The sequence below is a fragment of the Heptranchias perlo genome, chromosome 27 (genome assembly GCF_035084215.1).
Source record: "Heptranchias perlo isolate sHepPer1 chromosome 27, sHepPer1.hap1, whole genome shotgun sequence".
Classification (NCBI taxonomy): domain Eukaryota; kingdom Metazoa; phylum Chordata; class Chondrichthyes; order Hexanchiformes; family Hexanchidae; genus Heptranchias; species Heptranchias perlo.
Window position 1 is genome coordinate 11,554,708 of NC_090351.1, and position 23,746 is coordinate 11,578,453.

Here is a 23,746-nt window from a genome sequence, read left to right on the forward strand (position 1 = left end):
TACACATCACACTATATTTGCACCACAAATTGCTGGCATGTCAAAACAATAATGGCACAGCAATGTCAATGTCACATCTGGGACCTCATGAACATCATGCCCAATGGCTTACTTCCTTAAATAATGAAAGAAAAGGACAGGGAAAGAAAACAAAGCAAATGACAGAGAAGGAAATAGGGTGAATTAGAGTAAAATTAGAGACAGAAAGAGAAATAAAAATAGAAAGAGTGGATTGAGAGAAAGAAGAGACAGAAAGGAAAATTAAGAAAAAAAATTAAAAATTAAAAAACAAGCTGAAGAGGAGGATATTGTAACCTAGTTATGTTTGAGAATTGTTGTATTGGTCCTTGAGAAGTTAATGAGTGAATGGCAGGGTAGGTGTGCAAAATGTACAAACATTTTTGACCCACGAAGTATAGAACCAGCCACCCAGTCCATCATGATCACCAGATACCCATTTACTAACCAAGCCATTTTGGGAGTCCAAAACATCTTTACATTAAATGGTTTTCTATAGCTTATTAGATAGGACTGGGTGTCATAAAATTAAACATTTAAAGATTTTTTATTCCAGATTTCAGCCATGCTTCCAGGATGACAGCACTACCAGCAAAGATGAAAACAGAAAACAATAAACCAGAGTGAGAAATCAAAAGAAAAAAAAATTGCAAATGCCAGAAATCACAAGTAAAATTATTTCAATCAGAAATCATCACTATGTCTTGTTATAATGCCCAACACACTGAATATGTTGCAAGGCAGGATGTCTCAGCGTTGTGCTACCCTCAGACCAATGAAGTCTCGCTCATTTCGGTTTAAATATTAAACTCATTTTGATTTGATACATCACACTCCTAAAAACATACACGACTCCAGATAACAAAACAGAAAATACACAACAGGACGGTCAGTTGGTGAAAAGACTGGTGAACGTTTTGGGCAGAGACCGTTGCTCTGAAGGAACTCCAAACCTTCCAGCTCTTTCCTTTCTAACACGACAGCAGAATGCATCAAAAAGCGTTTCCGATCCATCTCACTCTATTCCATCACAAATCTTACCACTAACCGTTTCACCGTTGTTGACAGTTCGAGTTAACCCGTGCACTCGCCCACACGTTTACAAGCGGTAACCGTTGGCAAAAGAAGCCGGCACTGCAGCTCTACTCCCGCTCGCAGCCTCGTCCCGAGGGCAAACACCACGCGCTGCATCACGGGATATATCGGGAGGCCAAACTGGGCTGGGGGGGGGGAAACTACAACTCCCATGATGCCGCTCGGGCACGCGTGCGCAAAGGGGAAAGGAACCGGTTTTGCTCGGTGCGCATGCGCATTGGCCCTTGCACCAGGCCGGCCGTGGAGGCTGCCTCGGTTTGATTGAGGTGAGTTGTCAGATCTTCGTGTTTCGCGGCCAGGCCTTCCCACATTTCGTATTTCATTAATTAACTCAATTTTTTTCACCTCCTTGAAATTATGGCCGGGAAAGTAAAATGGGCGACAGACATCGAGAAATCGGTGCTTGTGAATAATTTTGAGAAGAGGGGCTGGAGTCAGACATCTACTGATGAAGACTGGAACTTCTACTGGTGAGTGGAGCACAGGTACTGCTTTGTGCTTTAAATTAAGTTATCATTCATTTGGTATTACGTCTTGAGATTTTTAAAAGGATACTTTCTGCTAAACCGATGCTTGGGACACAGGAGGAGCTGCCCCTGGACACTCCGGTTGCCCCTGTGAGTGCTTAATGTGGTCACCGCTCATGCAGTGTAGTCAGCAGCATCCCTGTGCAGCATCCCCACCCTCACACTCTGTAACAACCTGCCAGATGTCAGGCTCTCTTTGTCCTTCTAGTCTTCCCTTTCTGTACTTGTGCCTCTCTTTTGATCTTGTCTACATCTCTATCTGTTGAAGCCTCCCTATCTCTATCAGCTTGTTGCTCTCACGTACTATCCTTCATGTGCGCCACAAGTTTAGCATTGGTGTGAAGTCATTTTAGCTTTGCACTGATACAAAACGCGTGAAGTATAAATCAGGTGTTAAGGCCTGAGCTGACTCCAAAAACAAAGCGGATTGCAGACAATGTGAAGGGTAATTCACCTAAGCAACTATTGAGCAATAAAATTATAAACATAAAAACACTGGCACAACCACCACTTTGGTACTTTCCTGATCAACCTTTTTGGGTACAGAAAAAACAAACAACAATGTCTGCGAGCAGGAGTTATCTGCGTGAGAGCTCCTCTTCCAGGGAATCTCACTCTGCTTCTCTCTAGTGTCAGATTCGGCCCTGGCCTAGGGAGCAAAGATAACCCCCGGCTTCTTTTCACCACTACCGAACATCTTATTAAACCCCTTTCCATTGCCCCATCTACCCTCACCTCCAATAACAAGTGCAAGGAGCTTATGGACTTCTTTGTCACTGAGATTGAAACCATCCATTTAGCTGCCTCTGCTGCTCCCCTCCGCCCCATTCTCCATGCCCACCAAGCCAAACATCCTCCCAGGCTCCCATCTAGCCCTGAACCCCTCTCGCTTTAGTTTCTCTGTTATCTCCCCTCGCCCTTTCCAAGCTCATCTTGTCCATGATACCCACTGCTTGCTCCCTTGACCCCATTCCCATTAAACTGCTAACCAGACAACTTCCCATCCCAAGCCCCCCAATGCTAACCTCGTCAAAAAAAAACACCCTCGCCCGTTTCTCCATGAAAACTACTGCCCCATCTCCAACCTCCCCTTCCACTCCAAAGTCCTTGAATGTGTTGTTGCCTCCCAAAGCTTTCCCACAACTCCCTGTTTCAATCTCTTTAATCAGGTTTGCGTCCCTGCCGCAACGGCTAAACACTATAACAAAAGTCAGAAATGACATTCTCTGTGACTGTGACAATGGTGCATTATCCCTTCTGGTCCTCCTTGACCTCTCTTCAGCCTTTGACATGTATGGTCAACCACACCATCCTCCTCCAAAGCCTCTCCTCTGTTGTCTATCTCAGTGGAACTGACACTTACCTATCTGATCGTGGCTATAACATCTGCAGCAATGGCTTCTCTTCTCACCCCCGCACGGTTATCTCTGGAGCTCCTCAAGAATCTATCCTTGACCCCCTTGTCGTCCTCATTTACATGTAGCCCTTTGGTAACATCATCCGCAGACTTGAGGTTCAGTGGCATTGTACTGTATGATGCCTAGGAAACTGTGTGGAAAGGGACAGGAACTACAGTTCTATTAGGTCTCCCATGATAATCTAATGGCCATGATGGGTAGTGAGAACACAAGTTTGCTTTTTTCAATTCGTTCATGGGACGTGGGTGTTGCTGGCATTTATTGCCCATCCCTAATTGCCCTTGAGAAAGTGGTGGTGAGCTGCTTTCTTGACGACTGATTGGCTTGCTAGGGTGCTACATTTCATAGGGCAATTAAGAATCAACCACATTTATGTGGGTCTGGAATCACATGTAGGCCAGACCGGGTAAGGACAGCAGGTTTCTCTTCCCTAAAGGACATTAGTGAACCAGATGGGTTTTTACAACAATCCAGTAGTTTCATGGCCACCATTACTGATACTAGGTTTTTATATTCCAGATTTTATTTTTAATTAAATTAAATTAATTTAAATTCCCCAGCTGCCATGGCAGGACTTGAACTCATGACTCTGGATTACTAGTCCAGTAACATAACCACTATGCTACCGTACCCTTATCAGATGGCTGTTCACTAATTTACAGAAATGGAAAGGGGACAGAAAATTTCTAATTTTCCAGTGCTGGATTTTGAAATGCCTTGTTTTGTATTCATGCATGTGTGAGTGATCAATTCAACCATGTGCATATCTTGAAGGACAATGGTAGATAGCTGATTTCTACTTGCGTGGTATGGAGGAAACTGAGAGAATGGAAATTCTTTTAATGAAGTAGCAGGGAAAAACGTATGAATTGCACAGTTTGAGTAAAATCCTTAAAAGAATGGGTAAATACATCGCTTGGTGTGGTACTGAGTGATACAGACCAGTAAGTCCAGATTCAGTTCTTTGTCTGTACTGAGCTGCCTGATCTCAGCTCCTGATAGCTATCTAGTGACTTGTGTTGGAAAGCGAACCTATGTGTGGACAGAATTGGGCTCAGTTATGATGTCCAAAGCCTGCCAACGCTTACTGTCTACACTCATGTATGGCCTGTAATGTATTAGAGTGCTGCCAGTTCCAAGGAACTGTAACTCACTGTGAAGCAGGACCTGTAAGGGAGGAGGTGAGAAGTGGGAGAAAATTATTGAGGGGTGACCGTTCAATACTATCTAGTCGGTATTGATGGGAAAGAACATTTTCCTCAAATTCTTGAATAAAATGACTACTTGTTTAGAAAAACACTTATTTAAACACAAATAATCAAGACAGAGGAATTTACCACAGTGTTTGAAATAATTGCAGCTGTTAATTTGCTTTGTTAAAATTGGGTGGATACAATAAAAAGGTTGAGAATGGGTTTAACAAATCTGTAATCTCAAATCCATATTGTATAATTGGGACTCCGTCTTCTCCACGGACGAGAAGGATTTTCCAGTGACACTATAACATACCTCCTTCTGGTCTGCTGGTCATTATCAGAGCAGGACTGGTAAAGGCCTCACAGCTGGAGATGGTATGTGATACAGGGAGATCCAAGCAAGAGGAATGGGAAAGGGAGGAATGTCCTAATAACAAGAAGGGGTTTGTGTCCTTAAAAAGTGAATGTAGATATTTAAATGTCCTGAAAATGGTACATTTAAAATTAATATAATGGCCACTGTTGCACATTTGTTCTCTTAGGATGAGTGTACAGACAATTCGAAATGTTTTCAGCATTGAAAATGGCTACCGTCTGAATGATGACCAAATTGTGAACCATTTCCCAAACCATTATGAGCTAACGCGTAAGGACCTGATGGTAAAGAATATCAAACGCTATCGCCGAGAGCTGGAGAGGGAAGCAAGCCCACTTGTGGAGAAAGATGAAAATGGCAAATATGTTCATCTAGGTAAATGGAGAAATCTTAAAAGTGATAGTTCAGATCATTGGAGAACAACTCCACCCAAGTTAGAAATAAGCCTGTCATCCAATTTATTTTGGTAATCTTCTGTTATTTGATTACATTACATAATTTAATACAGTCATTATAACCGCTGCAGCTTCCTTACAAATTCATTGCCTTGCACCAGTGTTGATCATATTGCAGTTTTAGACCAACATAGATGTCTGTGATTTAGATAACAAGAAAAGCCCCAAAAAACTACTTCAAGATTTATTCATTGCTAAAACTATGACTGTGGTCTTCCACACTTAATCAAATATTGGCTATTTTGATAGGTTAATTAATAGATTAATTCTGTGATTAATTAAGATTGTCAGTAGATCACAGAGCAGTTGTAGATAAGATGAAAGGTTACTTCACAATCTGGCTGTTTTCCTGTCTTCAGTTGATAGAAATTTGAGAGACCAGAAGCATAGTGTGCTTTGATTTCTCAGAGGCCTACACGATTCCTGAATTTCACTTAGTGTCCTGCACCATGAGCAGTTGAAGTACACTATGCTACAAAATGCACAGTCGCGTGTGAAAATGTATCTTCAATATGTGCTTGTTTGGGTCATTTTGGACATCAATCATGTAACATGTAATTGAATGGGACTTGTGAAAGTATTTTTATTCTGTGCAGCTGTGTCCATAAAATTCCATTTTTTTTGAGGTAGCTTAGAAGTTCTATCACAGTTTACAGATGTTAGAGCTTCCACAATAGATCTCCAATGTGGTACTGAATCATGTGGACTGGGAAGTTCCAGGTTTGACTCCTGTTCTGTACTGAGTTAGCCAATCTCAGCTGGAGATGTTTGTAGGGCACTTCAGTTGGCCTCACTGCCCTTAGGAAGGGGAAAAATTGTCTAGTTATCACTTCTGATTGCCATGCTTGAACGTGTGGTTGTAGGTCAGATTGGATCGACTGTTGGTGGAGGTATGTACCATTTGCCCTGAAACAGCTGATGGATCAGAAGGTAAGTGTAGATGAGAGCAGCATTGTTTTCTGAGTGCTAGGACACCTCAATAATGGGATTCTGCCTGAAAGTAACGGTTACCATTTCAAGGTATTGTACATTGGAAATACTTCATCAAAATTTGTTTTGGACTTTTGGGAAGTCATTCTCACATCTATGGGTGAAGAACTCTCAAGGATAAAGTAATATTGGGAAAATAAATCTACTTTACAGAGCTCATGTGAGAGGGAGGGGGTGCAAGGACAAGCAATATTGCAGTAATATTAGTGGTAACCATCTTAAACTTGGCAGTTAAGATCAGTACAACACCTCAAAAGACAAGGGAATGCAACCTGTGTCATAGTACAGTGTAATGTATTTTTGGTTGTCTCATGTACATGCTGGGCCAGTGAATTTGCAGATCGAAATTCAAGCTAAAGATAGCTCTGGTGTACAGTGCTGCTCTACCTTTTTAAATGATAAAATTTGCTTTGACAGTTTAAAAGTTCAACACTTTCAGTAGTATATTCTAAGTACAGTGCATTCTTCTTAAGACTACGATTGATTACATTTCATGAGGAGTACATTTTTAAAAGCAGGAGCACTAAAGGTGCTTAAGAGCATAAAACTAGTAGTTGGTGAATGCAAATAATGAAGTGTTAAGCTGATTTGTTTAGATAAACAGTTCAGTTAACAACTCCATCCTCTTCACCCGCTGCTCTAGAATTGTTCATCCCTGTAGGACTGCCTTTTGCTTGGTTCCATTCTTACCACTCCCAACACCCAGCATATCTTTAGCAATGGCTCCTCCTTCTGCCCATGTGGTTACCTCCAGAGGAACCCAATGTTCCATCCTTGGCTCCTCTTTGTCCTCATTTACACGTGTCCCTCCTCAGTGACATTATCTGTTGGTATAGGATCAATTTCCATATGTATGCCGATCACACGTAGCTCTACCTTTCGACCACCCTCGATTCGAACATCACCTCTGTTGTCAGACTGCTTATCCAACATCATCATGGATAAGCCAGAATTTCCTCAACCTGAAAATAATCGTGCTTCAGGCAAAAACTCTTTAACCTTGGTTCCAACTCCATCACCCTTTCTGAACCAAACCATACACAATGTTATTGTCCTATTCAACCATGCGTTAAGCTTCACATCCTTGGCATTGTGTCTCAAATGAGGCTTAACTTTCTCCAGCTAAACACTAGGAAGACCAAAACCATCCTACACATCTTCATCACCACCATACTCCAATGCTGTCCTTGTTGGTCTCCCATCCTCCACCCTTCATGAACATCAGCTCATACAAAACTATGTTTCTAGTATATTACGCCACAGCTAGTCATGCTTCCCCCATCGTCCCCATCCTCACTGACATCTCTTGGCTCCCAGTCCCACAACGTACCAAATTTAAAATTGTTATCCTTATATTTAACTTCTTCATGGCTCATCCCTCCCTATCTCTGTAGCCTCCTTCAGCCCTACAACCCCCTGCAAACTCTCTGTTTTTCTGTTTCCGGCTTCTTTTTCATCCCCCTCCTTTTGCCCCAACATTGGCAGCTGTGCTTTCTGCCCCTAGGTACGACTTTCTCGATTTCCCTTACTAAACTCCTCCCCTTTCACCACCCTCTCTTATTTTGAGACCCTTTTTTGAAAAAAACACCTCTTTCATTAAGCTTATGTTCACCCACGCTTATTTCTCCTTGTTTGGATCGGCATTTCTTTCCCTCTGTGAAGCCCTTTGGGATGGTTTTCTATTTTAAAGGTGCTATGTAATTGCAAGTTGTTACCACATCTGCAACTTCCTCCAACCCTATATTTTCGTCTCCTGTGCATCACCTCCATCTCCACCAATTCAACCAATGGCGGTGGAGCCTTCAGCTATCTCAGCTTTACTCACTGGAGCCTCCTCTTTAAGTCCCTTTGCTTTGCTGGTTCTCACCCTCCTTCCAAAAGCCCCCTTGAAACCGATCTTTTTGACCATGCTTTCAGAATATCTCCTACCTTTTCTATGCCGAGCACCCATTTTGCCTTTTGTGAAGTGTCTTGGGCCATTCGCTACATTAAAGGTGCTATATAAGTTGCTGTTGAACAGTTAAAAGACGAGTGTTTGCAAAGGAAGGATTGGGGCTACTAAGTGACATCAATCAAGCGTGCAAATTATTGAGCTGCTTTTATTGGAATCTGTTCAATCATTTTAAAGGGATATAAGTTCCTTTAGTCCAAATCCACTCTGACTTGAGGGGAAGAAAAGGGAGAGTAAAGGACTTCAGAGCTTTAGCCTTTTCAACAATGTGATATCATTTTTTCAGATTTTATCCCAGTCACGTTCATGCTGCCTGGCGATTACAATTTGTTTGTTGAGGAATTCCGGAAGAATCCAACTAGCACATGGATAATGAAGCCATGTGGAAAGGCTCAAGGGAAGGGAATATTTCTCATCAATAAACTCTCCCAGATCAAGAAGTGGTCACGGGACAGCAGAACTACTACGTAAGAATGACTTTGTTTTTGTTTTGTTGCTGCTATTATTGGCAACAGAAGGAACTGAGCAGCACCCATAAAAGGGACAGTGGACTAGTTAACACCCTTTAAATTTACGGGCATTGTATCATCAGAACTTTCTGAAAGTTTTTGTAGTTGAGTTAGAAATGTGAAGAGTCAAAAAATCTTCAATTCATTTCAATATTTTCATACCCCATTAAGTTATTTTTTCTCCTTACAAGTAGAATGCCACAGCTTGAGTCACCATTATCCATTCCTCCAGAGAGGCAGAGACACAGTCCATTCCAGGCCTCTGCCTGTGTCAGCCTGTAACCAGCTCGTAAGAGATCCATGAAAGTGGCATGAGGTGAATTGGTCTCTGCTTATTATTTTTAATTTTTTTCCCTTCTTGCGGGGAAGCCCATGTGCCTCTACTCTGTTCTTTTCTGCAGCCACCTTGCTGATATCTGGAACTTGCCAAATGAGGAAGTCCTACTACATTGCTTTTTATTTCTTGAACTAGTTTTAAAAGAAAGTATCCTACTAGGCTTTAGAGGGTTGTTAGGCTCATACACATAGAACTGAAAGGGAATCAATGAGAATTTTCCAGAATGTTTGCCACAGATTGAAGTCCTCGCTATTTTACTACCTTCTCCAAGGTACCAGTTGTAATATTGTTTCAAAGTAACCACAGGCAGCATACTATAGCGGCTGCTAAGACAATTGCTCTCTTCTAGCTTTTCAATGTATAGACCAGAAGGTAAATCGGAGGTTGATCAAACAAAAAGGATTCCCCACTGGAGATGTTATCTCTCCAGATTTACCTGTTGCTTGCAGCATGGAGCAGATTTTACTTGGCTGCTGCCTGTCTCCCTTCTGGCTTAAAAAACGTGACATGTAGAGGGGGATCGGATGGCTGCCAGTGAAATGCATTTGTCCCTTAAAATGCATTTACGATGTTCTAAGTCGCCAGAGTAAAGCCAGAATAGTCTGTGGACATAAACTGAACCCCCAAGATGCCAGCCACTTGTTCTGTATTTTTAAATCCTGTTTTAGATTTTTCTCACTGTCATGAACCTGTTGTGCTGAGCTTGTTTATATGGGTACAACAACATTCCAAGTTTAAATTTTTAAAAAAATGTCAGTGAATTTCATTTAAATAAATCAATACAGTATGTGGGGCTGGCATATACTTCATTTAAAATTTTAAGATTTGTATGTTCATAAATTAGGAATTTGAACTAATGAATTTTAATCATACAAAATTCTTTTATATTCTCTGTATTGATGACTTTTTACATTTTTCTGGAACTTAATGCACCATTCATAATCGTAAATGGCAAACACAAGAGACTTTTTCTTTTCTGAAGGTGATTCCTTAAATGTTACTGTTTTCCTCTCTTCCTTTCCCTTGGATCTCCCTATGCCATATCTCATTCCTAGTCAAGAGTTTGATGGGATGGCCATCTTCTAGGTCCCTACTCATGAAACCGATGACTAGGAGATGAATGGGAGTAGTCAGGGTGACTTTCCTGCCTGTGGAGAAGTGGTTCGCCCCTATTAGTACTTCGCCCCGCCACATGCTGCAGATGAGATTGGTAACTTTCCGTGGTAACTTTCCATGTGGAAGATCATGGATGCACAGTCTCATTCTGCAGCGCTGTGGCACAGTCATTTTTTTTAATGGAGAGGCATTCATTTATGAGTAGCCATTCAAACAAGACAGGTCAAGAAATGAAAATTAACTATGTTAAAAGTCTCTAAACTGATCCCAGCTTGGAGCTGGCTTTGTTTTGAAATGGGCAATGTATAAATTAGCACAAAATCTTAAATATTATAAAAGGATATACATATATTTGTTCTTTTTCCTTTTCAGGAGAGTGTTTCAATATGTGTATCTTTTTATGAATTGATTGCCAAAGCAGGAACAATGGGATTAATTGGAGCTTGTAAGGGTCCTTAAATAAATGGGCAGTCTCCATTTGATACTGACTCACAGCTTAACATGAGAGTTAGGACTGGGAAATGGGACAAGTCACTCTGCTGTAATAGGATCTCAGTCCTGCTGAGTCAGTTGGCTGCATTATCTCTCTCAAGGTATTTTTATAGTGTTTGAATTAAGGGACTGTGGGATCGTCCTCAAATCTGAGAAGATGCAGTCTAAAGAAATAGCAGAGGATGCCAGTGCAGATTTTTGCTATGTCATGCTGGTGTTTGTCACAAGTGCCCTGGCATCTTGCTTATTAAATCATCCTTGATGTAGCTTTAGAATTGTGAACAAAAAAGGTTCAAGTCAACTAATCGTCATTAATTTGCAGGTTCATATCCCCTGCTGGGAAGGAGGCTTATGTCATTTCATTGTACATAGACAATCCACTGCTGATCGGTGGAAAGAAGTTTGATTTACGCTTGTATGTGTTGGTGACCTCCTATCGACCACTAAAATGTTATATGTAAGTGTGAAAGTATTCAATTTAATTACTTCTGTACACATATGTGTTTCACCACAGTTGTAGAGATTTTGGATGCAAGACTCTTCCTTTGAGTGTACGTAATCAATCACGTTAGATAAGTCCAACGTAATTTTTTGAATTTTACAGCTGCTAATCTTTTCCTCCAAAAAAAACTTCTGAGAAACCTATGCATTTGAATAGAGTGAGGAAAATAATCATATCAGTATTGTAGAAGTTATGGTTTATTGGAGGCTATCCAGTGAAATCAGTGCATTGACAGAAAAGAATAAAAATGCTTCTTCATATATTTTTATTGCAATTAGTTTTCTCCTATTTACATTGTTAATTTCTCCCTTAAGCCCCATGTTATTCTTTATCTGAGGGGTTTGTTGGAAAATGTCATCCCGACCTTTGCCGGGGCAAGTGATTTGTTATCACTTAGATCCATTCAGAAACTGGCATTTTCATTGGCATTCACACTCATACGCAAAATTGCAGTAATTAGGCAACATATAACACTACAGAAATGTATTTTGGGATGTCACATTGAGAAGAATTGCTTACTCTATATCAGCAGCCGATTGTAGATTTTACAAATTCAGACTCGTGCTGCAGTGCTCTGCCTACTAGGAGCTTATATTGGGAGATTTAAGGCATGGAGACCAGCACACACTGGGGGATTTTCCATGCGTGCACAGATTTGTCAAATCTATGCTTTATCTCTGTTATTTATGGCTTTCTGAAAAAACTATTTTAAGATCAACCCACAAATGCACGACTCAAGCAATTATAAGGTCCTCTTCAGCAAGGTCATCGCCTGGCAGATCATGTGACAACTTGAGCCAAGATACATGGGAATGAAATTCGTGACTTCCTTAAAACAGAAAATACTGATGCAGTTGATTTTTCAAATGGCTGCTAGGATATACGTCAGTTAAACTTTCTGTTTAGCCACGAGGAGAGCTAAGGAGCGAGTATCTAAAGAAAATCTTTCAAATATCAAAATAATTCAAAACCATCAAAATCCAGACACAATTGTCAATGCTGCAAGCACCTAATTGAGGCCTAAAGTTACATGGTTTCAAAGAGTTGAATATCACATGATTCTCATGGCCAGAATAGGAGATTCGTTTAATTGGCCAATCGGATCACCAGGAGAGGACACAGATCAATGTTTTTAATAGTATAGACAGATACAAAGCATGAAAGTTGACAAATCCTAAAATTTAATATGTAGAACCTTGCACACAATTTATGACGTCCATAATGGGAATTACCCTTTGTAAAATCATCTTTGGGCGGAATATAAGATTCTGTGATAAGGTTTGGTTTCCGAATGGCAAATTCAGCCAGTTTTTGTCGTCTTCTGCTCAAATCTTTGCCCAGGGTATGTCTCCACGATCTTTTATCCCACTTTTTTTTTGAAAGAACTATCACATTGTTTTAAATTTTTGCTTTTAACTTCTTAGGTGGTCAGAACACTCTGGAAAATTACAATTGTCACATTTCCCAGGTCAAAGTAAATAACATCTTGTGCAGTTTTCTGATTAGCAAAGTAGATCGCATGTAGGTGGCTCCCCAACCAACAAGCAATACTTCCTACATAAATTCAGTTCAATGTAGTAAAGAGATTGCACTACTGTATACATGCACCTATGATTAAATACATGGTTCAAATGGAGAACTAGAAAAAAACGGAGAGCATTACACAGAGCTGGCTGTGATATAAAGAGTGCTGTTTGGTTAAGACAAATGGGCAATTGATTGATGTCCATTGACTCATAAGTCAGTCAGGACTGGAACATTAATCAAAAGGTCTGATCTGTAAAGTTCAATTAAAAGTAGATTACTCCTGCCAGCAGTTGTGTGATAGTGACTTGCCCACTTGCTAATACAGAAGATAGACTGGAGAACTCACTAGGAGGATAATCTGTTGATCTTACGAATAATTTTGATGAAGTAAGGTCATTATTACTGCATGCTACTGAAATCTGACTGGAAATTTGGTTGACAATGCATTCTCTTGCAGGATAAATACAATACAACATTGTTTATTTCCTTTACATTGCAGGTATCGGCTGGGATTTTGTCGTTTTTGTACAATGAAGTACACTCCAAGCACCAGTGAATTAGATAACATGTTTGTGCACCTTACAAATGTGTCTGTTCAGAAACATGGGGTAAGTTGATAAGCTGTTGCATGCTGAGTGATGAATTGGCCAATATAATCATCCAGTTTAGACAACTACACATTGTGGTCAGTAGTTTGCAGATGAAAGCTGGTGTAACTGAGCTCTGTAGTGAGTTTGCTTGGTGCTGTTTTACTTCTGGAACCAGCATTCAAATGTAGCCAGAATGATGGGATAAGTTTCTTCTCTCTGCTAGAGTTATTTGTGAAGTGAGTTTAGGCAGTCTTAACCCAGTTATCGGTGACCACAAGAACACAGCACAAAACTGCCCATAAAGGACAGACTTGTTGGTCCCTAATGGCCTTTTTCTGTTCCTAAAAATACACTTGTTCAGCACTAAATTGACAATCTTGTTCAGATAGACCTCAGGATAGCAAGTGCAAAGTGAATATTCACACTGGTACAGTAGGAGGTGCTGGGATTGGGGTTGAGGCACATTATGAGGAGTAGAGGGGGCTTTCTTCTGCAGCAGACCATACTTTACCAGCCCAGAGGAGCTTGGTGTGGACACTGGGACACCCATAATAACAACAGCAACTTGTATTTATATGACGCCTTTAACTTAGTAAAACATCCCAAGGCGCTCCACAGGAGCGTTATCAAACAATGTTCTATTTCTCAGCATCGACCTCCTCACCTTGATCAGCACAAAAATTGAACAAAAGTGAAGGGATCGGGGGGGAGAAGTGAAAGACAGAAACTGAAGTAGATAGAAGACAATCATCAGAGAGTAAACTGCTGTAATTCTAAAATGATACCGATCTGTCTGGTCATTTTTGTGTCACAGGTAGGTCGTTCTTTTCAGAACCATGGGAATAAATAAATAGCCTGCACCTGGATCGAGCTGTTTGTATTCAATATCATTGGGATTTACAAAGCTGACTGGCACTTAAATAAAGGTTATTGTTCTCCTTCATAGGGAAATATTTGCAATTTTTTTCTGCAGATTTCTCTTCCCCCCCCCCCCACTAAAGTGCTGACTCATACAGTGGAACAGCCTCACTAGCAGCCCTCTGAAACCTCGCCGCAGTGGTCATTCCTCATGTTGGCAGGTTATTTGGCTGTGGGGGACGTAACAGCCCACCCCAATCCTGTCCTCACCAGACAAGCATGGGTTACTCGTTTACCATCAGAAGTGGCTCCTCTCCAGTCCAGGGGTGGTGATGCTAGTTGTACTGCTCTGGCTGCTGCCCCGGCTGAGATCAGCTAACTTGGCACAGGCCAAGGGCTGAACCTGGGACCTTCCTGGCCTGTATACCTCAGTGCCACAACTGGATCTCCATTTGCCTTTTGAGTCATTGGGAGGCAACTGTATAATTGTTGTTCTGTTTCCAGGGTGACTATAATCCAATCCATGGTGGGAAATGGTCAGTAAGTAACCTGAGACTGTATCTGGAGAGCACACAGGGGAAGGATGTGACGGATAAACTCTTCGATGACATTCACTGGATAGTCGTTCACTCGCTGAAAGCTGTGGCAGTAAGTACACCAAACAAAGGTTTCTTTCCAAGGGAAGCCCCGTTTTCTAACACTTGTCTTTGTATCCAGGTGTGCACCTCATGTTTTCCCCTTATATCTACATTTTCTGTGTAAAAAAAACAGAAAGAAATCAATGCTTCATGGTGGAGGGAAAGTCACTTTGAGTAGGTACTTTGCAATTAATATGAGCATGTTTACTCTTCGAGCACTGTGTGGGAAGGATTCTTCTATGTTGTTCACTTGAGGTGGGCATGCTCCAACAATGTCAAGGGATAAAATCAGAATGTTTTAAATATGAATGTAGCTGCTGTTTCTAGATAAATGAGAAACATTTTTTTCTGAGTTAGTTTTAAAATAAAACTGGTTCTGATCAGTCTGAAAACAGACCAGCTGCATTGATATTGTTCCATGGTGATTCCTGTGGCTGATGTCATGCAAGCATGCCCACTTCAATTCCTCAACAAAATGACTATGTTCTGAGCTCTTTGAAGAAACCCTATAGAGACAGATTGTTTGTAAAATCATGACTTTGAAAAATCACCACAAATTACTTATTTTTAGTCGCCTTCTTTAAGATAAACATCTTGCAAATGGATATTTAATTTTCGCTTTAATTACCATCACTTGCTTCATTTAGCGATGACACAAATTAAAAGGTAGAAGATGTTTCTTAACCTGTCCCATTACCACCTTCCTTGCCTGCACCATCATCCCTTTTGTCATTTAATCACTCGTGCCCCCTACCCTATCACAGACCTTCCCTTTTGTTCTTTCCTCCCCTCCCCTCCCCTCTCCTCCCTCCCCTCCCCCCCCCCCACTTTCCCTGGCTCTGTACTTGCTCAAAAACTTAAACTCCTTTAACATCTTCCAGTTCTGACGAAAGGTCTTCGACCTGAAACGTTAACTCTGTTTCTTTCTCCACAGATGCTGCCTCACTTGCTGAGCTTCTCCAGCATTTTCTGTTTTTATATAAAATCTATTTGTGCTTGTTTCAAACTTATGTTCCCAATGATATCTAGAAAAAAGATGTGCTAGGACACAAATTACGAAGCTACACATTAGCCCAGAATTTCTTGGAGACTTGCGCCATTGTAATGGCACATCTACGACGTAGGGCCCGCTTTACAGCGTAAAAGTCCCAGGAAATTATGGCGTCACAAGGAGTGCTAGGAGTCACAAGGTAGTATTTTTTAAAAGATTGAGAATGCCATTTAAACCACAGGAGTGAAGTTCAGTGAGTTTTTGAGGATACAATAGTTTATGTTCTGATATTTATTATCTGCTTTTATATAAGATGGAAAATAAAAATCCTCATTGTTGTCTTTACTCCTGCCTCAGCTTCAGTCTATTTAGTTTGAAATTATGTTACTGTGCAGTGCAAGATGGCAAAGATGTGGGAGCTCAGGAGAAAATTAAAGAATATGTTTAGAAAGCATCGGCTTTATCTAATAAGCATAAATTTTAATTTTTAAAGATCCATTATGTAGAACACAATTTCTGTGATGTGTGGCACCTAAATTTATTGTGGAATTAATGTGTGAAATAAAGCTGCATTGCTTCTGCTGGAGCTGATGGTCAAGTGATGACAGAAGTGAACTTAAAGAAATAGTTGGCAAATGAGAGATTGATAGAGGTTATGTAAAACAATTCAGAGGTAATTTGTGGCTGGGAGAGGGGATAAAACAAACCAAATTTCTTACCGTGTCAGTTTAATGGCACTGTCACAGCTGAGGCAGAAGGACGTGGCTTCAAGCCCCACTACGGATTTGAGCGCACAATCTAGGCTGACACTTCAGTGCAGTACTGAGGAAGTGCTGCATTGTTAGAGGTGCCGTCTTTCGGATACGACATTAAACCAATGTCTGCCTTTCCAGATGGACATAAAAGTTCCCATAGCGCTCTGTGAAGATGCACAAGGCGTTCTCCTGGTGTCCTGACTTACATTCTTCCCTCAAGCAACAGCACTAAAAAACAGACTATCTGGCCATTCATCTATATGCTGGTTGTGAGACTTTGCTGTGTGCAAATTGGTTGCTGCATTCGCCTACATAGCAACAACAGTTACACTTTAAAAGTAATCCATTCATTGTAAAGTGTTTTGGTGGTGCTTTCTTTACCTGCAAACTGTAACACTTGAGCAGTTTGATTACAAGATATCTGAAAAATATATTAGCACGCTTGAAATACAGTGCGGTGCTATAATGTGACATAGATCAAGCATCCAAATTGTCTTTTTGGGCCACTTGGGTGAGTACCATGAAGCCTCAGGGGCCAGATATAAGGTTTAAATCCATAGTCTCATTAAGTTGCGTATATCTCAGATTGCTGATACTGACAGATCTTGGTGTTCCTAAGTTAAGATTTATCCACTAATGAGGAAATGGCCTTTTCTAAACCTCTAGCTTCATAAAATTCAAACAGGACAAACCAGCAATTAAGGAATAGTCTGAAGGGCACCTGGCACTGAGATCCCAGGGCTTTGATGGCATGTTTGCCAGGGCCACTGGTGGCCCTAGAGTCTCAGGTTGTACACATCTAATATAACCTATAGGTATAATTGTAGGTTGTGACTATATATCTCCAGGACGTACACATATATAAGCTGTCCTGAGATATTAAAAACTGTAATTCTATGTAACTGTGTTATTTCCCCATAATAGCCTCTGGCTCTGTCTGCTGAGCCCATCATAAATCCTCATATAGTTTTACGATGTCTCGCAGCCCACTCTCTGTCAGCTGATGCAGTACTGCACAAGAAATAAAAGCTCAGCTGGCCATAATAATGGAAGATACAAACTCTAGTGACTTTCCCAAAAGAAAACTTGATGATAAAGAAACCTGTATATATTAATATGTTCATGGTTACATAATCCTCTCAGGGTTTGAATAATTGTCTTGCGTTTCATTTTTACAATTTTTTGATGTCTGCACCATGTGCCTGTCACAAAGATGCAACACTTTTTTTTAAAGTAATTTCTGTTTGACAGAAATTCTCTTTATATGTGCACAATGTTTTTGGAATTTTCACAGCCTGTAATGATCAACGATCGACACTGCTTTGAATGTTATGGTTACGACATCATCATTGATGACAAACTGAAGCCATGGCTCATTGAGGTAATGACTGGATACGATTTCTGACTGAGAGGTTCTTTTTAAAACAATTTTGCAGTTTGCACCTCAATTTTCCACTTAAGTCTTCATGTGTTGGTCTAAATTCTAGGTGAATGCATCCCCATCACTCTCTTCTACCACTGCCAATGACCGCATTCTGAAGTATAACCTCATCAATGACACCTTAAACATTGTTGTGCCAAATGGTGAGATGCCAGACTGCAAGTGGAGCAGATGCCCACCAAAGGAAGCACTTGGAAACTATGAGCTCTTGTAAGGTTTTGGCCTGTAGCAGATTGTTATGACTTCCTGTTTGCTTTTTTGTTCCTGTCCTCACCTTCACCTGAAGGTGTGACTCATCTTTTGGATCTGACAGGTGTCTAGTATCTCAACCAGGTGGCCGTGCTCCACATGCAATTCTAAATAGTGAAGCTCCCCATGGTTATATAACCTCATACATAGAATTGTATTACAAATTTAATAATACACTTGAAAAAAATTTGGTTGGCAAGATAATTTGTGACTTGGACTTGGTGCACAGGGCACAATTTCAAAATTTGCAAATGACACAAAACTTGGAAATGTAGTAAACAGTGAGAAGGATAGTGATAGACTGCAAGAGGATATAGACAGGCTGGTGGCATGGTTGGACACGTGGCAGATGAAATTTAACACAGAAAAATGCAAAGTGATACATTTCGGTAGGAAGAATAAGGAGAGGCAATATAAACTAAAGGGCACAATTCTAAAAGGGGTACAGAAACAGAGAGATCTGGGGGTATATGTACACAAATTGTTGAAGGTGGTAGGGCAGGCTGAGAAAGCAGTTAAAAAAGCAGATCGGGTCCCGGGCTTTATAAATAGAGGCATAGAGTACAAAAGCAAGGAAGTCATGAACCTTTATAAAACACTGGTTCGGCCACAATTGGAGTATTGTGTCCAGTTCTGGGCACCGCACTTTAGGAAAGATGTGAAGGGCTTAGAGAGGGTGCAGAAGAGATTTACTAGAATGATTCCAGGGATGAGGGAGTTTAGTTACGTGGATAGACTGGAGAAGCTGGGGTTGTTCTCCTTGGAACAGAGAAGGTTGAGAGGAGATTTGATAGAGGTATTCAAAATCATGAAGGGTCTAGACAGTTGATAGAGAGAAACTATTCCCAGCGGCGGAAGGGTCAAGAACCAGAGAACATAGATTTAAGGTGATTGGCAAAAGAACCAAAGGTGACATGAGGAAAAACCTTTTCACACAGCGAGTGGTTAAGATCTGGAATGCACTGCCCGAGGGGACAGTGGAGGCAGATTCAATCATGGCTTTCAAAAGGGAACTGGATAAGTACTTGAAACAAAAAAATTTGCGGGGCTACGGGGATAGGGCAGAGGAGTGGGACTAGCTGGATTGCTTTTGCATAGAGCCGGCACGGACTTGATGGGCTGAATGGCCTCCTTCTATGATTCTATGGGGATTAATATGGTCCTGGATGTTATCGTCCAACCCTGACCTCACCCAATATCCACACAGACACCTTACACTTAGGGTCAGTCTGTAGCGATTAAGAGCTGGAATGCCCAATGATTTTTTTTTAATTGTTTTTTTTGTTGTAGTGAGCCAACATGTTGGCTGAGACCATTAACTCAACACAGACCAGGACCTTTTTGGTCAGCACTACACCATGCAGTGAATTTATCATTTATTTACTGATAACAAATGCAAGAGCATACTAATCCCCATAAATTATCCTGCAACCGACCTGGTCATCCACCATCAGTTCTGACGAGCATCTCAAGCATTATTGCCACTCCCCTTCCGCTGCTAAATCACCCCACTGTTCCAGGAATACCCTGGAGGGTAAAGTCTATCCCAAACCCCTCCACCACAAACTGCCTCCTTTGACCTCTTTTCCCCCAATCACCCATTGCACCTTTGATACCAGATGCGAGGAGCTCATGGATTACTTCTTCCACTACATTGAAATCAGTAGTTTCCTGATTATTATGCTGCAAGTAACTAATAGATGCACATTTGGTCATTTTATGTGCTCCTTAAAAATCAAAATAGTTATGCTAAGGAACGTATAAATTTCAGCTGCTTTGAAACAACACATTACGATTGGAAAGTCTGATTATCCAAACAGTAAAATGGTTAATCATAGGGCACCCAGATGGACTGACTGAACTCAAATTGTATCTTGACCTAATGATTGAGCTCAGCTACTCCTCATTAGGTGAATTTTAGCTGGGCCATTAGGTGAAATACTTCTGCAGCAGTGGTATAGTCCACCTTGGGGCGGGGGATTAGGGGAGCAAGGCTCTGCATGACAAAAGCACATTATACATCATTAGTCTGCTATGGAGAGCCATCAACCTCAGTTGTGAACATGTGCAGCTGAGGAAGGATGGGGAACAAAAATTGTGGTGAGGATTGTATTAATCAATTAATTGTAAAGTGGGTTAATTTTTCTGTAACTAAGGTATTGTATAATCCCAATGTCAATATAAGAGATATTTCATTATAAATGATTATGTAGGAAACCTTTGGGCAGTTGTAAAAAGATCAAAGAACACTTGACAAGTGCAGTGTGTGTTCGGCACAGATGAGATCTATTTTGCCATCTTTTATTTAGAAGATTAGCTGCATTTTGAGCCAAGCTGGAGTAGAAGTGAAAATTAAATTGAAACTTGAACTGGCCATAGTCAGGCGCGCAGTGATGGTAGTTTGGGGTCCTCGCTGTGCTGATTTGGTGGGACGCGCCTGCCGCACAGTTTGAGAACCACTGTCATTAGAAGGCGTATGAAGGCTTGAATGGGAGGGAACCTGCTATCAAAGCATCCTCCTGGCACAAGGCTGGTCACGGTCTACAATGAATGAAAGAGGAAAAGGACCTGTTTACAGGTAAAAGTTCTACCTGGCTAGTGTAGCATATTTATCTGTCAACTGCCTGAGGGGGTGGTGGAGGTAGATTCAATCGTGGCTTTCAAAAGGGAATTGGATAAGTACTTGAAGAGAAAAAATTTGCAGGGCTACGGGGAAAGGGCAGGGCAGTGGGACTAGCTGGATTGCTCTTGCAGAGAGCCGGTATGGACTCGATGAGCCGAATGGCCTCCTTCCATGCTATAACCATTCTATGATTCTAACTCCTGTAATATTCGCTGCCCAGACTGTCCATAGGAAAATGCTATTGCCTGTATCAGCTCTTGCTTCTTGAGTTAAACTTTATATGTGCACAGCGGAGCTTGTAGAGTCCGAATGAAGTTTAATTATTGCCTACTAAGTTTTTTCTAAATAAAAAAACAACTCGATCGAGAGACTGTGCTTTCAGTTAGTTCTTGGCTTGAAGTATTTTGGTCCTCTCTTTCTTTCCTCAGATACGATGAAGAGCTGGCACAAAATGAGGGCGTGGAATGTGAGGGGAAGCCTCGTGTGGGGCCTTCTCTGAACAAAGGCAATCGACTGAAGGATACTAGAAAGCCTTTTTCAACTTGGAAATAAAATCGCTGATATTAAATCTCAGAACAAGTGCTCAGCACTGGAAGCATGGTTCAAAAAGTGTTTGTTCTCCCGCATCCACGTAGCTCAAAGCCATTCCAATTACAGTATTAAACTCGTACAATCTTTTGAAGGGCATTTCCAGACTAAATTGATATGTACTGAATGTAAATTGGTACAAGTGATAATCCTGGACCTATATTATAGTATTGCAACTACACTCCTGCTGAATACAGTTCAATCGACCTGGTAGAGAAGACTATGCAAAAAATACATTATTGTTTGTCGAGAAGACAAAGATGCAGAAGCACTAAAGATACCATCACTAAAGAACTTTCATATGCTATGGAGTGTAATTTCTTTTGTTTTTAACTACTGAAATAAAAGGGATGGGGGGGGGGGGTTTCTATGTGATGCTGTAGGTTAATGCATGTCATGTAACTGAAGTGGTAAGTGGTTACACAAGGGAACATTGTAAAACCATAACAGTGTCACCAAGCTAGTGAAATAGTATACATTCATATGAATGTGTTATACCACCAGTTAGCCAAAGATCTTTTGAAGTCGGTACACTGAGCTTTCATAGAATGAAGCAGAATTACATTGTATGCTGTTCCTACTGCACTGCTGGGGTCTGTGTCCCTACAGTTTATCATGTAGGATTCCCCGTATTTTATTTGTAACCACTTGATACACTGACAGGCAGTGCCTGTTGACCAGGAACTTAGTCAAGATGTACTTCTGAAAGTTTCTCTGGTATTATTTCTTTACTAGCTTTTGAAAGATGTCAGATTCTTAAGATACATGTGTAAGTGTCACTGTATAATTAATGGTTTTGTCCTGGGCCAAATCCCTTTAACCCTTAGTTGTGTACTGTTCTGACCTCTAATGCAACATCTTGGTGTCCAGGAATATGGTTTACAACAGAAATTTGCACTGTTCATTATTTCATTATTTATTTGCAACCAGAATGTACCTCATTAAATCTAAGTTGGTCAGTAATGTTTTGCATTCCCATCTATAACCTCCAATAAGCAGAGACTGTTAAGTTATTACATTAAATTGTATGTGATTTGAGATTGCATTCTTTTTTTAATTCAATTGTCAAAAATTGTTCCATTGCCTGTTTACATTCCTCTGTTCAGAGTTTAATGTATCTCTGCCACATTTGTCTACTGCATAACACTCAACACATTTGTTATCCCTCTCTTCCTTCCCCCCCACCCACCTAGCATCCACACATATCTATTTCCACAAAGGGTAACTGAATAAAATCCGCAGAAACCCTGGTTTAGTTTTTTTCTCCCCCCCCACCCCCACCCCTCATTAACCCAGAAGTGTTGAAATCGATTACAGTTCCCCTACCCACCACTTCAGCTGAGATCAGCTAGCTCAGCATAAGATAGGGGAATCAAACCTAGGACTCTCTGATCTGTATGGCTTTGTGCCACACTGAGTGGTTCATTTAAGCAGAGCCGTCAGGGATGTTGTTTATCACATTACACAGAAGACTTAACGTTTTGATTCAGATTAGGTCAATGAAGCCTGCTGTTAGCCTTGGCCCAGTGGTAGCCCCTTTGCCTCTAAGTCAGAAGGTTTTAGGTTCAATCCTCACTCCAAAGACTTGAGCATATAATCTAGGATGGCACTTCAGTGTAGTAGAGGGAGTGCTGCATTGTAGGTGGTGTATTTTGGATGAGATGTTTAACCGAGGCCCTGTTTGCCTTTGCAAGTGGAGATAAAAGATCCCATGGCAGTATTTTAAGAGCAGTGGAGTTTTCCCAGTGTCCTGGCTAACGTTTATCCCTTTGCCAACTTCCTTATAACAGATTATTTGGTTGTAACTCTCATTGACATTTGTGGGACCTTGCTCTGCACAAATTGGCGACTGCATTTTCCCACATTACAAAAGTGACTGCACCTCAAAAGGTACTTGATATGCTGTGAAGTACTTTGGGACAACTAGAGGTTGGAAAAAGCACTATATAAATGCAGGTACTTTTGTGAACGTGATCCTCAGCTGAAGTCAGACCAGCTGTTATGGTAACAGTCCATTGGAAGTGCCATTAACAATACCACTATCTGAACCTAATACTCTTCTATTCTCATTTTTTCCTTACCTTTCCTGATGCAGGCCCCTATGCTGCTTGGTTGGATTGACCTCCTGGAAACCGGGATCCATGCAACCAAACTCAGCTCCTTTATCCCAGATTTTTTTTTGAGTCTATAGCTCTGCAGTAGGAGAAATTCACCTTAACTTTAATCTAAATATCAATATAAATGCAGCTTTACAAAGTAGCAGAGTTCCACAGCCAGCAGCTCCCCCCTGGTGCCTTGTGCAAATGACCAAGCAAGCCTGGAAAATGAGCGGTTTAAGCACGGGTTAATACAGTCATCATCACCTCTGCTCCTCACCACCACATAGCCACACACGGGCATACCCACAAGCATCACAATGTTAATAAGCAGAAACTCTAGCCAATTTGAACGACTCCCTAACCTGAGGATACAGACCAATTGCAGCATGTACCCCAACCCAACTA

General features: G+C 41.0%; 2 protein-coding genes and 1 long non-coding RNA gene across 4 annotated transcripts in view; 1 reads left to right on the plus strand and 2 right to left on the minus strand.

The window, feature by feature from the left end:
• LOC137344400 (bcl-2 homologous antagonist/killer-like) overlaps nucleotides 1–1,175 on the minus strand; it is a 45,311-nt gene extending 44,136 nt beyond the window's left edge. The window contains exon 1 of the mRNA XM_068007327.1: nucleotides 1,067–1,175. The gene's annotated coding sequence lies outside the window, so the exon portion shown is untranslated. The remainder of the gene's footprint in view (nucleotides 1–1,066) is intronic.
• Nucleotides 1,176–1,349: 174 nt separating this feature from the next.
• LOC137344401 (polyglutamylase complex subunit TTLL1-like) lies at nucleotides 1,350–22,280 on the plus strand. Of its 2 annotated transcripts, XM_068007328.1 has the most exons (9): nucleotides 1,350–1,583; nucleotides 4,797–5,005; nucleotides 8,313–8,493; nucleotides 10,803–10,937; nucleotides 13,009–13,117; nucleotides 14,462–14,605; nucleotides 17,636–17,722; nucleotides 17,829–17,992; nucleotides 21,083–22,280. In XM_068007328.1, exons 1-9 carry the CDS (start codon nucleotides 1,471–1,473, stop codon nucleotides 21,204–21,206), a joined length of 1,266 nt encoding a protein of 421 aa, XP_067863429.1. In that variant the 5' UTR covers nucleotides 1,350–1,470; the 3' UTR covers nucleotides 21,207–22,280. The 2 variants fall into 2 exon arrangements, with proteins under 2 accessions (XP_067863429.1, XP_067863430.1); XM_068007329.1 differs by lacking the exon at nucleotides 21,083–22,280 and having other exon boundaries at nucleotides 17,803–17,913.
• On the minus strand, nucleotides 11,162–23,429 carry LOC137344402 (uncharacterized). Its single transcript, XR_010968347.1, has 2 exons — nucleotides 23,324–23,429; nucleotides 11,162–14,711 (listed from the first exon to the last, which is right to left on the minus strand). It is a non-coding gene; the product is annotated as an uncharacterized lncRNA (long non-coding RNA).
• Nucleotides 23,430–23,746: the final 317 nt, after the last annotated feature.